A 14916-nucleotide genomic window follows, 5' to 3' on the forward strand; every position below is an offset into this window, starting at 1 on the left:
CCCACCATGCTTTGTAGGGGGCCAGACTGACAGAGAAGGAGGGAGCTGACACACTGGATGTGACCTGGCAGGAGGAAATAGGTCAGTAGGAGCAGCACCCACTGAGGTCTCCAAGGCAAAGCTGGACTCAGGATCATCTTTAAAGGAATAAATCCTGTAAGGGGACAAAGCAACCAGGAATGGGGAGACACAGTCCCCTAAAGGGACGGGGGGGGGGGGGACCAGTTCTTGTAGCCAGGCCATGCAAAGTCAAGCTTTTGGAATAATCTGTTCCCCCAGTCCCATCCAAAGCTCATGGAGATCCCAGTGGGCTGTGTCTCATGCCCTCCCACGAAGATGACCATCAGGGATAAAGGTAGTTGGTTACACACCAAACAAGAGTGAGGGATAAATAAAAAATAAATACGGATTTCTTTTGGCTCCCCAGCTCACCAGTGCAACTATTCAAATAAAAGCACCACGCTTCTGCCCTGCTACCTCCTGCCTGCCCCTCTCCCAGAGGTATCTGCCTCCAGCAGGAGGGGAAGGGACCCCAGGGCTGTCACTACTACCTTGGTGGTCAACATCAGAGATCTGGGATAGGTTTAGTTTATGGAACTCCAAGGGTCAAAGGGTCTTCCTAGTTGGGGACAAGGTCTAGATTTGGGCAAGGGGTGGGGGTGCAGGGTCAGGGGCAGAGGCAAGGGACAAAGACTATTTCTTGCGAGGCTGCTGCCGTCGAGCCTGCAGTCGCTGCCGAGCCCCTGGGGTCTTGGGTGCTGCACCAATGGAGAAGGAAGGGGCTTCTGACCCGAAAGATCCAATTCTAGCAAGACCATGGGTAGACGTTGAGGACACCCCAAAGGAAAGGCTGCCACCCACTGTGCCTAGTGCTGGGGCAGGGGTGTTCTGAGCAAAGGTGAGTGTAGAAGTGCCTCCAACTACAGGCTTGCTCCCGTGGGCGCTGGCCATGTTGAGGACCCCTGGGTCCTGGCTGGGTGCAGCCAGGCTCTTCTGACTCAAGGTCCCCCCAGAGGAGGAGGCATTACCTGTGGTCCCACTCTGTCTAGACCTGAAGCTAAACATTTCAGCAGTGGAGGTGGCGACTTGGGTGGCCCCCCGGGGCTTGGGGCCTCCACTGCCAACCCAGGCCGCTGGTCCCCCAAACGTGAAGGGGGTGCTGCTGGTCCCACTGCTGGTGCTTTGGGTGACTGCACCCAGGGAGGAGCCCGCTGTGGTACTTCTACAGGCTGGCTTGGTGTTTGCAGGGGTACTAAAGGCAGCTGTTGTGGATTTCAAACCACCCAAAGACAACTGGGGGGCACTACCCAAAGCTGGCTGAGTGCGAGCCAGCGCCTGTGTTGCTGTTGGAGCCGGGGCTGCAATGTTCCCCAAAGTGAGAGAGCTGCCAAAGCTGGGGGCAAGGGCTAGCTTGGCAGCCTTCTGCTGCTGCCTATCCATGGCCCCACACTTGGCCTGGGGGTTGGCCCCTGGGTACGATGGGAGAGGGGGCTTGGTGCTTGAGCCACAGGGCTTGTTGAATGCTGCAGGGGCTGTTTTAGGGACCATCAGTGGAGGCTGGCTGGGGGTGACCGGAGCTGAGGTTGTGAGGGTGCTGCCCAAACCACCAAAGTGGGCAGTGTTGCTAGTGGCCAACTGGGCAGCTCTGGAGGAGGACTGGCCAAAGGTGGTGACTGTGGCTGAGGCTGGCATGGCAGGAGGCTTGCCAAACTGGACTGTGGAGCCCTCAGTTGGGGCAAAGCTGGCTCCTGAGGCAGGGGGAGCCCCGAAGAGGAAAGGCTTTGCTGTAGTGGAGGCAGTGGTGCCAGTCGCATTGCTCTGGGTGCTGGGCACACCCCTGCCACCAAAGCCAAAAGCAGGCTTCAAAGCCGAGTCTGTGGTGGTACTGGCTGTGGTGACACAAGCCACAGAGGAGGTGGCAGAGGCTTGCCCAGCAAAGACAGGGTGGGTTGGGGCTGGAGCAATGTTGTGCTTGAAGGAGTGGGGAGTGGCCAAGGGCATGACAGGTGCAGGTGGCCCTGGGATGCCACAGTTGGGCGTGACAGTTAGGGAGGACGTTCCAGTGGTCCTGGAAGACACTGTGGTTGCACGGCCAGACAGCAAGGGGCCTTCACTCCCACTTTCAGGGGAGGCTACCACTTTGGACTTGAACTTGGAGGATGCTGAGGTCCCAGCTGGAGCTGCAGAGGAGAGGGAGAGAGAGAGAGAGAAGGCAGTGCTCAGTAGCACCCCCCCCCCCCCCAGGTTGCTTGGCAGGGTGGCCGGGGCTGGGGCAGGCGGAGATGGGGCTTTTGGCAGATGTCTCTGCCTGAGAAGCTGGAGGGGACTTTCCTGGTACCAGGGACTAGTGTCATGGCAGAAGCGGGGATCAGCCCCGGGAAAGGGGCTGGGGCTTTGGAGTCTGAAAATGTACCTGGAAAGATCGCTGGCTGAGATGCGCCGACAGGAGCTAGAAGGTCAGGTGTCTTTGCAGGCGAAGGGGCCACGGCCTTCGCCACTCCTGCCGATTCCAGGAAGGCTGGGGGGCCCGAAGACTTCTGTGTCTTCTTGGTGCTGGAAGCCGACAGAGTGGCGGTTGGGAAAGCACTCCCAGCAGCAGACAGGGTCGACTTAACCCGCGGCTGGGCGGCAGGCAGCTTCTTGGCGACGGAGCTCAGGGCAGCATCTGTCTTGTCTTCCAAGAGCCTGTTGAGCCGTTGGAACGCCGCTCTCTTTTCCTTGTCGTATTCTTCCGCACTGATGGGGTAGCCGAGCTGCGGCGCAGGAGGCAAGGTCAGCGGCTCCCCTCGCCTGCAGGGCAGCAGCTGAATCTTGCGTTTGCGCCTACTGGAAACGTCAGGGGGAGATGGGCACTTCCATCCCTTTTCTGTCTTACTCTTGGGTGGCTCTGCAACCCTTCCCCCCTGAGAAGCCTTGGGAGGCGCCAAACCGCAAGGAGCGCGCAGCTGCTGTTGCCTTGTTTTCTTCTCGGGCCTCTTTGGCATCTGCGGGTGGGAGGAGGCAGAGCTGGAGGAGGAGGATGAAGAGGGCCCACTCCTCTTGTGCGGCTGCGAGAGGCCTTGGGTGGAACTGTAGGAGCTGGTGATGGCGTTGCGGCGGGAGCTGGGGATGCCTCCCGTGTACGTGGTTGCCAAGGCAGAGGGGCAAGGTCTTTTTATCGAGGGGTCATGCGAGTTTTGGGAACTGAGACCTCTCTTCAGAGACCCAGGCTTAGGCACCCCAGCAGCAAGGGCTCCATTGGCCACCTGGGGCGCCGCTGTGGGGTGTCCACTGCCATTGCTGTCATGGCACCTTCTCTTATTCTGCAGGCCATCCAGGAATACCGGGTCTTCCTTGCCCACGGCTCTTTTCTTCCTCTCTTGGAGGACATTCAGTCCACTGGCCTTCGGGTCTGCAGCCTTAGCTGACGGCAAGGGCAGCACTGAGTGGGTGACCTGCGCTGGCACTGGAGAACGCATCACTTTGCTGTCAGGAGGCGCGATTCTCACGGTGCCTGGACCGCCGCACACCATCTTGGAATTTCGAGCAGAGAGCACAGCCTTCTTGGGACAACCATCCCAGCACACGGTGGGAAGCACGCCCACGAGCGAGTACTGGGCCTGCTGGGTCGGATAGCGCCTTCGAGGTGTTATTACGAAGCAGTCTGGCAGAGCCCCAGGGTCCCGGGAGGAAGGCCTCCTGGGGCGCCTGCGAAGAGGAGGAGCGGGGAGAGCAGGGTGAACGTGTTGCACGCGATGGGCAGGGGCAGTAGGCGGCGGGGAGCAGGCAGCTGGGCGGCGGCTGGGCTTCTCCCGCAGGTCCCGGCTCTCTTGGGTGCGGGCCGGCTGCGGCGGGCCAGGCTTGCTCAGGTAACTGCCCATGAGGCGCAATTGAGCGCGGTAAGGTCCGAGGCTCTAGGAGCTTTCGGTTCACTGCCAACTTGGCCAGAGGCGAAGCGAGCAATGTTCGTTAAAGTGCACGTTCCCAACGAGCGAGATTGCGAGACGCGAACCCCGGGGCTCGCGGCTCGGTTCCCACCGCGGTTCCCGGGGACATCTCGAGGACCTGCAGCCCCTGCCCTGGCCGCGGCCGGCCTTGGCCCTCACTGTGGACCACCGCTGGCCTCCGTCTGGCACTTTGCTGAACTGGTTTCGGCACTGCCTTCCTGTGGCGCCCTAGGTCATGTGTCCTGGACACTGTGGAGGTGATCCTAAGGAGAGAATCCTAGGGAGGAATGATTCACCTCGTTGGACAGGTGCAACCAGAGAAACAGAATCTCAAGAGATCAGGTCAGGAGTTTGAGAACTGGATGCAACCGTCCCAAGTCTTCCCACGGAGGGCATGAATTTGGAAGGATTCACGGGAAAAGACTTTCTCAGGAGATGAGTTTAGAGTTTTTTAATTAAAGGACATGATCTGGCTAAAATAAGGGGATGAAAGTGGGGGCGCTGTAGCAGTGTGACACAAGTCGCGCGCACTAAAGCACAGGTAGCTTCCCACCCCCCCCCCCACCCCGAATATGTTTCTAAAAGCAGCAGTCACTCTGCATCTAACTCCCTGCTGTTTCCTTTTACACAGAGGCTCCTGGTCACATGCAGGTGCTGGGGCTGTTTGAGAGTCTCCTCCTCCTCTGTATTTGGCCGCCTTGCCTCTCGTTTTGTTGTAAATGCTTTCTGTAGGGTTTTGTTTGTTTTATAGTTAGTTGCTATGTTTTATAAGCAGATTTGGAAAGATCCCCGAATTATACTGTTATTGCCACTACAGTCTTCCCAGGTTTATCATAAATGTGCCTGCACATGTGTGTGTTCACCAATGACTTTTTAAAAATAACTTTATTGAGATATAGTTCATATGCCATAAAATTTGCCCACTGACCAACATGGCTTTGAATTAAGGAGTTTTTCCCCCCACTTGTCCAATAAAGTGATTTAGCCCAGGTGAAGACATATTTATCTCTTGGTGTGGTCTCCATAGATCAGATGATCTTGCTGACTGAGATCTTCTTGATTCCAGGACTTTCACTAGTGACCTGTCTTCATTTATTTTGGCAATTCATCAGAATCTGGATGTTCAAAGCAGGCTTAAGAATTTCCATGTCTTATACTTTGCCTGGTTCCTGTACCAGACACAATCAAATTCTGTCCAGACATACAATATTAGCATCTATCTTGGCTTCATTTGGCTTTTCTTTGTCTAAGGCATGTGTACATTGCATCGCAAGACCACATTAAAATTATATGAACTCCTACTTTGGTGTGTAGATGTCCATCTTCTAAACATTTCCCTGGGGGTGGGGGGCAGCTCTGTGGCGAAGCGGGTTAATGCCCTGGCCTGAAGCACCGGCATCCTGTATGGGCATTGGTTCGAGACCCGGCTGCTCCACTTCTGATCCAGCTCTCTGCTAAACATTTCCCTGAGGATGTAGAAACTGTTGCTGGTGCTCCACTGCACAGGGAAGCTGCTGGTAGGATGTTAAGGAAGCCCTAATTTTACCTAATGCTTTCAGTACTTCTTGCAACCAAAGCTATCTTTTGGAGGTAGGAGAAAATAAATTGGGTTTGACATTCCGGTTGGGAGTTGAAATTTGGAGCGATCTTATCCTTCCCTTGTATAGAAAAGTCAAAAAGTCAATTTCAGGCTGACATGAGGGGGTTACAGTTCAGAGTGAGAAAGAGTGATGCTACTTATGTATCTTCATTAGGGATAGATCTGTAGTGTTCTTTGTGAATCTTCTGTTCCAGTTCCCTAGAATAGTTCAAAATTTAGCAATTCTGTGCCCCCTTCTAGTGTCAAATTACTTTTACTTATTTGTTTATTCATTAGTGCAGTGATTCTACCCAAAGGCTTGGTTTTGTTGTAGCTTATGTTTGCTATGTATTGTGTTAACTATGACAATCTATGGGGCAAAACCCCTGTTACCCCTAAAACCCAAACATGGTTTGCATGAGAAAATAACCAGCTGCTGGGGCTGGCGCTGTGGCGCAGCAGGTTAACGCCCTTGCCTGAAGCGCCAGCATCCCATATGGGTGCCGGTTCAAGACCTAGCTGCTCCACTTCTGATCCAGTTCTCTGCTATGGCCTGGGAAAGCAGTAGAAGATGGCCCAAGTCCTTGGGCCCCTATACCCATGTGGGAGACCCAGAAGAAGCTCCTGGCTCCTTGCTTCGGATCAGCGCCATTGCGGCCAACTGGGGAGTGAACCATTGGATGGAAGACCTCTCTTCTCTCTCTCTCTCTCTCTCTCTCTCTCTCTGCCTCTCCTTTCTCTGTGTAACTCTGACTTTCAAATAAACAAATAAACCTTTTAAAAAAAGAGAAAATAACCAGCTGACACGTGTGCACAATGGTCCTTAGAACTTTGGTTCTTTTTATCCCCTCAGTATAGCTTCTATGGCTTTAAGGAGAAAAATGTTGACTTCAACATAGAAAGCCTGAGTTCAAACCCTGTCAGTGCTATGGCTTTGGCAAATTTATTGTATGTTTCTGAGCCTTCGAAGAACTGTTGAGAATATTAAGGAGTATATGTCTGTGAGGGTGCCCAGAGCCCCCTGCACAGGAAGTGCTCAGGACAAGGACAAGCAGCAAAAGTGCTTTGTTCTATGTCCTGACTCATTCCCTGTGGAGCAGACACACCAGATAACATCCCTGCAACCCTCAGATTGCCTAGCTTGGTGCCTGACATGCAGAGCAGATACTCATGAACAGTTGTTGAAAGGACACAGCCATAAACCTAGGTGTTGGATGCAGTTGACCACCTAGCAGTGTTACTATTTGTGAAGAGCAATTTGTTTTCAGCCCCGATTTGTTTTCTGCCCACTATGGCACAGCTGTCATAGTACACCCCCAGGGATGTAGCAGCCATGCCTTCCATATGTAGGAAATTTGCAAAGCATTTTCATGGATCATATTATGGGATGAATCATATTCCCCCAAATTCACATACCAAAGACCTAATCTCCAACTCCTTAGAATGTGACTGTATTTGGAGATAGGATGTAAAGAGGTAACTATTGTGTAATGAGGCCATGATGGTAGGAACCCAATTCAATATGACTGGTGATCTTATAGAAAGGAAATCTGAACACATAAGAAGATACCCACTTACAGAAAGAAAAGACCATGGGAGATCATAGTAAGAAGAAGATGGTTGTGTGCACACCAAGTGGAGCCCTCAGACCTCTAGCCTCTAGGAGTGTTGTTTAAGTCCCCCACAACCACACCTAGCCTGTGCTACTTGTTGTGGTAGCCCTAGAAAACTAATACAGATATTTTTTAATTTAATCCCTACAACCATCCAATGAAGCCAGTATGGTGTTCCAAATTTACATAGAGAGAAATTGGGATGTATGCATGTTATATGACCAGCTTAAGACCTCATATTTGCTCAGAGCTCTGGCCCCAAATCTGCTGTTCTTCCTTCTGCATATGAGTTCTCCCTTCTATCCAATGCTTAACTTCCATTACTGTCCCAGTTGGCTTTCTCACAGGTAGGTTCTATGCCCATTAGTAGAGAAATAATCTATCTAATTCATATCTGATTCTAAACAGTTCTGGTTCTATTCTAAGGCACTGCCATCATTAGAACATGTCTCTATAGATCAGTAATTTTTGCTGCCATTTTTCTTTGCTTTGAATATCTAATAAATAAAGAGTTTAACTTTTTTACTTTCAAGAAGTTGGTCAATGATAATTTCTCTACAATACTAACAAAAATACAAAAAATGAAACCCAAAGCCCCTCTCACTTCGAGTGTTATTCAAGTGTCTAGACTCAAAGATTTTAGAGCTGGAGACTTAAAGTTTTACAGACAAATAGGAAACCTATGACGCTAAGGTAGGGCAAGTATATTGCTCAATGTCAGAACATAGTTGTAAGATTTAAAGAGCCCTATATCTCAGCTAATAGACAACCGGAAATAAAAAATTATATAGAGAGATAGAAATGGGGCTGGTGTAGTGACATATTATGTTACCACTTTCAGTGCCTGTATCCCACTTTCAGGGCCTGTATCCCATATCAGGGTACTGGTTCAAGTCCCTGTTGTTCTGTTTCCAATCCAGTTTCCTGCTAAAGCACCTGCTAAGGCCCAAGTACTTGAGTCTGCCTGAAATGTGGGAGACCTAGATGGAATCCTCAGATTCTGGCTTCAGCCTGGAATAGCCCTGGCTGTTGTGAGTGTTTGAGGAGTGAAGCAGTAGATGGAAGATATTCCTCTCCCTCCACCTCTGCTGCTTGTTATGCAACCATATTGACAACTTTGCGAAATGACAGTTTGACAGCATGGGGAAGGGCATGGGGAACCGCCAGGTTGACCAGCAGCCTCAGCATTAACCATGCCTTGCATTTGGGGGCTTTTTAATGCAGGAACAAACAACCCAATGTTTCTAGTCATTGCCACTTTCAAAATATCCCTAGGCTCATAGCTCCATTAAATAATTGATATTTATGATGAACATTGGCCTTTGAGAGTAATAAAATTATACTCCATTTACTCTGATTTCTAAGGCAGGGCCTTACTAATACACTTTATGGACAAATACAAAATAACTAACATTTATTGAGTGCTACATGCTTTATAGGGATTATCTCATTTTCAAAATATTTCCATCTAAAATGATTTTAACTGAAAATGTTTTGGAACCTAAGCTGCAGTTGGCTGAAATTATCTCACTTATATGGAAAAACTCTTGCACCAAATAAGATTTGGCTCATTGATGACTTCCTCCCCACATCCCATGTGCATATATATTCAAGGGTACTTCAAAGAACTTATGGAAATACTGGTGTGCGTGTGTGTGTGTGTGTGTATTATATATGTGTCTGTATATATATATATATATATATATATATGTATGCATGTATATATGTATTTGTACGTGTGTGTATACATGAGGGTGCTTCAAAATGTCCCTAGAGAATGTTTACTTTGGTGCTAAAAATTTTTGAAATTCACGCATAGTTTTCTCACAATGTACATTTAATTTGATCTTTTGGAGAACCCCCCATGTGTTTGCAGGTGTGTGTATTCAAAAACACAAACTAAAACCTTAGGCTAATTATGCTTCTGAGTCAGACTTCGTGTGCTTGCTCATTCCTCATTCTTTTTGTCTTGCATCTGATCTGTGTAGCATACCTTCTTCAAGGGCCAATTGAATGTGACTCCTTGGGGCCACCTTCTTCACCTGCCTTAGCCCCTGGTGCTCCCTTCACTGAGCGCCTTCAGTTTTCACTTTCTTTCTAGTTCATTTAGTATCCCCATGTGTGATCTGGCTTGTCCACTCATCTTTTCCTGTGTTTGGATATAGCCACTGAGTCAGTGCCTAACTCCTTTGAACATTCAGTGCTTACAGCTCTGCATACTGGTTTCTTCAATGTTTGCAGCTACAGGGAATCACTCACACCATGAGAAGTCATTCATTCATCCATCCCCTGAGAGCTTCACGTTCTCATCTGTGCAGCAGAAGATTATATCGACCACCTTGTGGGGGTTATTGCAGTCACTAATGATAATAACACGTGAAAATAGTTTTTAACATAAATACAGCTATATGTGTATTAATTATTGTAGTGCATTTTAAATAAAACTCAATGTGCTTACATGTGATTTGTTAACAGCTTTTTAGTAACATACATGTATTGGGCAATTATGGCAGAGTCAGGCCAACTTGGGCCTTGAGCTGGGCTCCACCTGCTGCCATTGATTTTATGGAATTACTTGCGTGATTTTCTGACTCAATGTAGGCTGCTCAGATTTTCTCCCTTGAACTAAGGATTGATGTCTTCAAGTGCAAGTAATCATCTGCAGTAGACTGAATGCTTGTGTTTTCCTGAAATACAAATGTTGAAGTCTAATCTCCAATGTGATGGTATCAGGGCATGCAGCCTTGAACGAAGACTGATGTATGACAGTGGATAAGGGATTTCATAAGGGATTAGTGCCCTTATGACAGAGACTTCAGAGAGTTCCCTCATCCCTTCCACCAGGAGAACAGAGCAAGAAGACAGCTATCTGTGAATCAGGATCGTCACCAGACAACTCATCTGCCAGCGTCTTGATCTTGGGCTTCTAGTCTCCAGACCAGTTTATTCTAACAGACCGGATGGACTAAGACTCTTTCTATAAGGTGCTTGAAGTAGAAAGAACGTGAACCCTGAGCCATCTTTGGACAGCACTAAACTAAAGTAGAGAAAGCAGCTTCAATACAGTGAGTGTGGAGCTGACAGGATGGGCAGCCAGGCTCAGACCCCACGTGCTCCTGCAGGGTTGGACTCAGCATCTGCAGCTCCACCTTCCCCACTTCTGTTTCTTCCTTTAGGAGGCCCAGGTGTTTGTCTTGCTGCTGGCTCCCAGCAGGTGCCATTTTTCTATGTTATCAATTATCAATATTTTGGCCAAACTATTTGGGATGACTTTGTTTTTTTTTTAAACCCCAAGAGCTTCCATGAAGACAATCCATAATGTTAGGTACACCCATCCTCTATTTTCTATTCAAGTCCGATATTCTGAATTCAAAAAGAACAATAAACATCGGGAAAGAGTTATGAGACTGTTTTATTAAACAAATGCCTTTTCATTATGTAAGTGCCTTGTAGGACCTAAAACATGGCCACAGTATGTTTGTCCAGAAATTTCTTTCCTGAGTTTGAAATGCCAAGGAAATGAATTTAATTTTTCAAAGCATACATTTTTCAAAACATACTCCTGCATTTTAGAAGCACTAGTAATTAGTGCTCATAAAATACAGAAATGCAAGCCTGTTCCAAGAAGTGGGTAGGGCCTGGAACAAGTTACACTCTGATCTTTCCATCCTCAAATACAAACTCTGCTTTTAATTTTTGAGCTTTGACCCCTCTATAACCCTTGACACTGCCTATTAATTGTTTTCATTCATTCATTTGGGCTACCCTGACTTGAAAGGCTTTCCATTCAAACAAATGGTTTTCCCCCCCGATTTCAATGGCTTCTCCTTTGTGGAATCCTTTAGTATAGGTTTTATTAGGACTTGATTTTTTATTCCTCCTCCAACCTTTCTGTTCTTATTCCCTTCTTCTCCTAAGTCCTCTCCTAGCAGAAGAGGGAACAAATCATATTCTCAGGCTCAAGAAATTTTAATGACAACCAGGGGCCTAAAAATAGAAATCCGCTTTTGTTCACCATAGAGTTCAAGGCTCTTCAAAATTGGTTTTTCAACTTTCCTAGCACATTTTCCATTCCATGCTCCGTCCGTGCTGGCTGCATGCCCTGCCCAGAGCAGTGGGATATTGTTATTCCCAGCCCCAACTACCTCCTCTCTTCTTCCTGGATTGCTTTTCCCTTCCTGTGGCACATTGGACTATCTGGGAAGTCTTCCCATCCTCTCTGTTGCATTGAATTGCCCTCCCCTGGCCTTCTACTTAGGTACTTGTGCTACTCAAGTGGTGTTTGTTTCCTTCTGCCTCATCTTAGAGCTGCTCATCCTTGCCTTACTCTGAGGCTGCCAGGACTTACTGGGGAAAGCAGACAACACAGGTTTGGGAACCAGCAAACAGAACAACTGTTCTGTGTTCAGTTTGTGATCTTAACAACATACATTTGTGAAATGAGACTGATAAGAATATTGCTGTTCTAGGTTGTTATGAGGACTAAATGAGATAATAGGATTTATTTATTTGAAAGGCAGAGTTATTGGGGGAGGCAGGGGGAAACAGAGAAAATGAGCAGGCTTCCATCCTCTGGCTCACTGAAAAAATGGCCACAGTGGTTGGGGATGGCTCAGGTCAAAAATAGGAGCCTGGAACTTCATCTGGGTCTCCCACATGGGTGCCAGGAGCCCAAACACTTGGGATTATTTCTACTGTGTTCCTAGGCATATTATCAGGGTAGAAGGGGATTAAGAAGTAGGGCAACGGGAATACCTACTGGCACATGGGATTTTGGCATTGCAGGCAGTGGCTTCACCTGCTACGCCACAACACTGGCCCCTGATTCCCTCCTTGAGTCAGAAACCATCTACCTTCACAAAGGTTCTTCACCTTGAATGAGTGTCAGGATCCTGATGGCTGGGTACCACTGCCCAGTAGTTCTGGGGCAGGAGTTGAGACTGAGCCTCTCTAACAGCTTCCCAGGTGACCTAGAGTGGTTTAGGGACCACACTCTGAGAACCACTGCACTATTAGGACTCAGCTCCTCCACCCCAGGGCCTCTTCTGTAGCCTTTCAGATGTGGGTGTTCTGGAAAACATGTTGTATAACTTCAAATAGAGGAAAGATTAGTAGGCAATAGCTGATCTTTTGATCTCCACACTTGACTGAATGACCATGTTAATAATTTGTAGGTCATTAACTCTTTGGTCCCTAAAAATCTTTGAATTATTCAAGTTGGCATCTCAGGTGGAAATGTTTCAATGTCACGTTGGACAGGAGCTGACTGAGGGTTCTCATGTTACTGCATCTCATTAGGTTGATGCTGTGATGTTGCCTTTGTCGGCCAGGCTATGACAACAGTGTATATCCTCCTGTTGTAGATGCTGGCAGCCCCTACTAAGCATGGCCCTGGCTTTGTTGTTGGCATGGCTCCTCTACCAGGAAATAGCTTGCTCAAGCCAGGAGGATTGAAGGCGTATCATTGCAGTAGATATTGAACCTGCCTCCTCTGGGATGGACACAGCATCACAGCATAGGTGAGAGAGCCTGCTTGTTGGAATGCAGGACTTCTTGAATCTGAGATTATTTCCATAGTATTGTGTGTATGTGTGTGTGTGTGTGTGTAGGCTTAGGGAGCATACATTAGCTCATTTAATTGTCCCAGCTATCCTCAGCAAGACTCTTATTGAATGTATGATGAAACTGAGCTTTGTTGAAGATGTTCATCAACATCCCCAAGATTTCACAACTGGTAAGTGTCAGAGCTGGGCTATAAGCCCAGATTGACCCCCAACTGAAGGGCAATAGTACTATGGATGTAGTAGACTTGCATCTTTACTGCCAGGGCTCTACGTGACCAGATAGTGTATGGCTTCATTCATTCATTCATTCATACATTTCATTACATACCTACTATGTGCAAGTCATTTGGTAAAACATTCTGAGTGATAAGAAGATGACTAGGTAAAAAGATGTCACTTCAATAAATCAGCATAGTCTCTTTTTTGCCAAACAAAAGATCCCACATATTTATTACTGAACCAGACCTATTTATGTGGAAGCATAAGAACAAGGGAAATAATTAGCATTTTGTCAAAAAAAATTTCCAGGTATTTAGATGGGATTGGGATTTTCTATTTAATATGGGAAGAACTCAATGACCTTGATCCAATATAAGTAAGTCTGCTATCATATTTTCAATTGACTATGGACTCATCTTTGTTCTTTTCCAAGTTCTCCTCTTGGAATTGAACTTAATTCTATTTCCATACTCCATTTATATCTGTTGAGAATGAATTTAAGCTAGTAATGAATCATAACATGACAGAGTAGAAATAATAGCCATCACTATTGTTTAATAGAGGAACAAAGAACAGAATATTCAAGTGTGATGGAAAATCCAGGGTTTAATATAGCATAGTGCTATAACCATCATTAAATTTTATTAGAATTGTGACCAACATTCACAATGAAGGAATTTTAGAAAGAATAGTTATCAAATAAGCTGATTTTATTTATTTATTTGAAAGGCAGAGTGACAGAGAGAGAGAGAGAGAGAGAGAGAGAGAGAGATCCATATGCTGGTTCACTCCTCCAAATGGCTGCAATAATTGGGGCTGGTCTGGGTTGGATCCAGAAGCCCAGAACTCCATCCATATCTCCCACATTGGGCAGCAGGGTCCCAAGTACATGGGCCATTTGGGTCTCCTTCTGCTGCCTTTCCAGGTGCATTAGCATTGAGCTGGATTGGAATTGGAATGGCTGAGGCTTGAACTGCCACTCTGATTTGGGATGGTGGTGTGGCTTATTGCAACTTCATCCTATATACCACAATACCAACCCCACATAATATGAGTTTGGATGCAAAGATCACAAACAAGGTACACTGGGTGTCAAAAGTTCCTGGAAGTCCAGAGAAAGGACAGAGCACAGCGATGGTTTGTATTGGTCAGGCTGTGTCTTCTTACTGCGCTACCCTCAAGTTGGGCTTTGTTTCAGGGTGTCTCCCAGCATGACCTCAGGATGATTGCAGGCAGCACTCCAGATGTGGCAAAATCTGGCTGGGGAAGACGAACTGATTTCCCAAGTGTCCCTTTTTATGACCCTGAGGAAGAAAAACCTTCCCAATAAACTCAAAAGTGAGTCTTTCAAGACTCATTTGGCCATGCTTAAAATAATTCCTGATAAGTGATTGTCAGGTTAAGCTTAAATCGATCACAGTCGACCTGAGTCTCAGAGCAAACCCGGAGCTTTGCTAATATGGAAGTTGGAAAGTGCTATTGTAGGCAATAAATGTGTCTGCTTCAGTGTTGGGACACTTTAGCTGCTCCAAAGACATATAACTGTGAAAATGACATGTACAGCAAATGGACCTGAGGGGAAGCCCTTGGCGCATTTCCTACCTTAAATGAAAATAATGAGTGAAATATATTGCCTTTCCTTGCCCTGCAAATCACTATGATAGGCATTTACGATCATCTACACGTAGCTGACAGCCTGCTTTTTGTGATCCATTTGAATAGATGCCCATCAATTTGTTGGAATCCATTTCTGATCAACTGAAAAGAAAAATGATGTTAATTAACAGGAATTATGGTTACCCTTTCAGAAATTATTAGGAGCAGTTTCTCCCAGGTTTATTCTCAATGTGAGGAATTGTGTGGACTTAAATATGTGATAACATGGATAAGGAGAACGTCCAATCTTCCCATCTTCAAACCATGTCAACATACTGTACATTATTTAAAAAAAAGTGTAACTCCATGCTTGGATTGCTGTGGTCAAGTTAGTACTGTCCCATCAGAAGTCAGGGACT

At 47.1% G+C, this 14916-nt stretch overlaps 1 protein-coding gene across 1 annotated transcript; it reads right to left on the reverse strand.

The window, feature by feature from the left end:
• Nucleotides 1-693: 693 nt before the first annotated feature.
• On the reverse strand, nt 694-3942 carry LOC133772975 (nuclear envelope pore membrane protein POM 121C-like). Its single transcript, XM_062210109.1, is given in 4 exon segments — nt 694-2068; nt 2250-2333; nt 2335-2511; nt 2668-3942. Coding segments are annotated over 4 exon segments (2829 nt in total). The 5' UTR covers nt 3861-3942.
• Nucleotides 3943-14916: the final 10974 nt, after the last annotated feature.

This window comes from Lepus europaeus, chromosome 13 (genome assembly GCF_033115175.1).
Source record: "Lepus europaeus isolate LE1 chromosome 13, mLepTim1.pri, whole genome shotgun sequence".
Taxonomy (NCBI): Eukaryota; Metazoa; Chordata; class Mammalia; order Lagomorpha; family Leporidae; genus Lepus; species Lepus europaeus.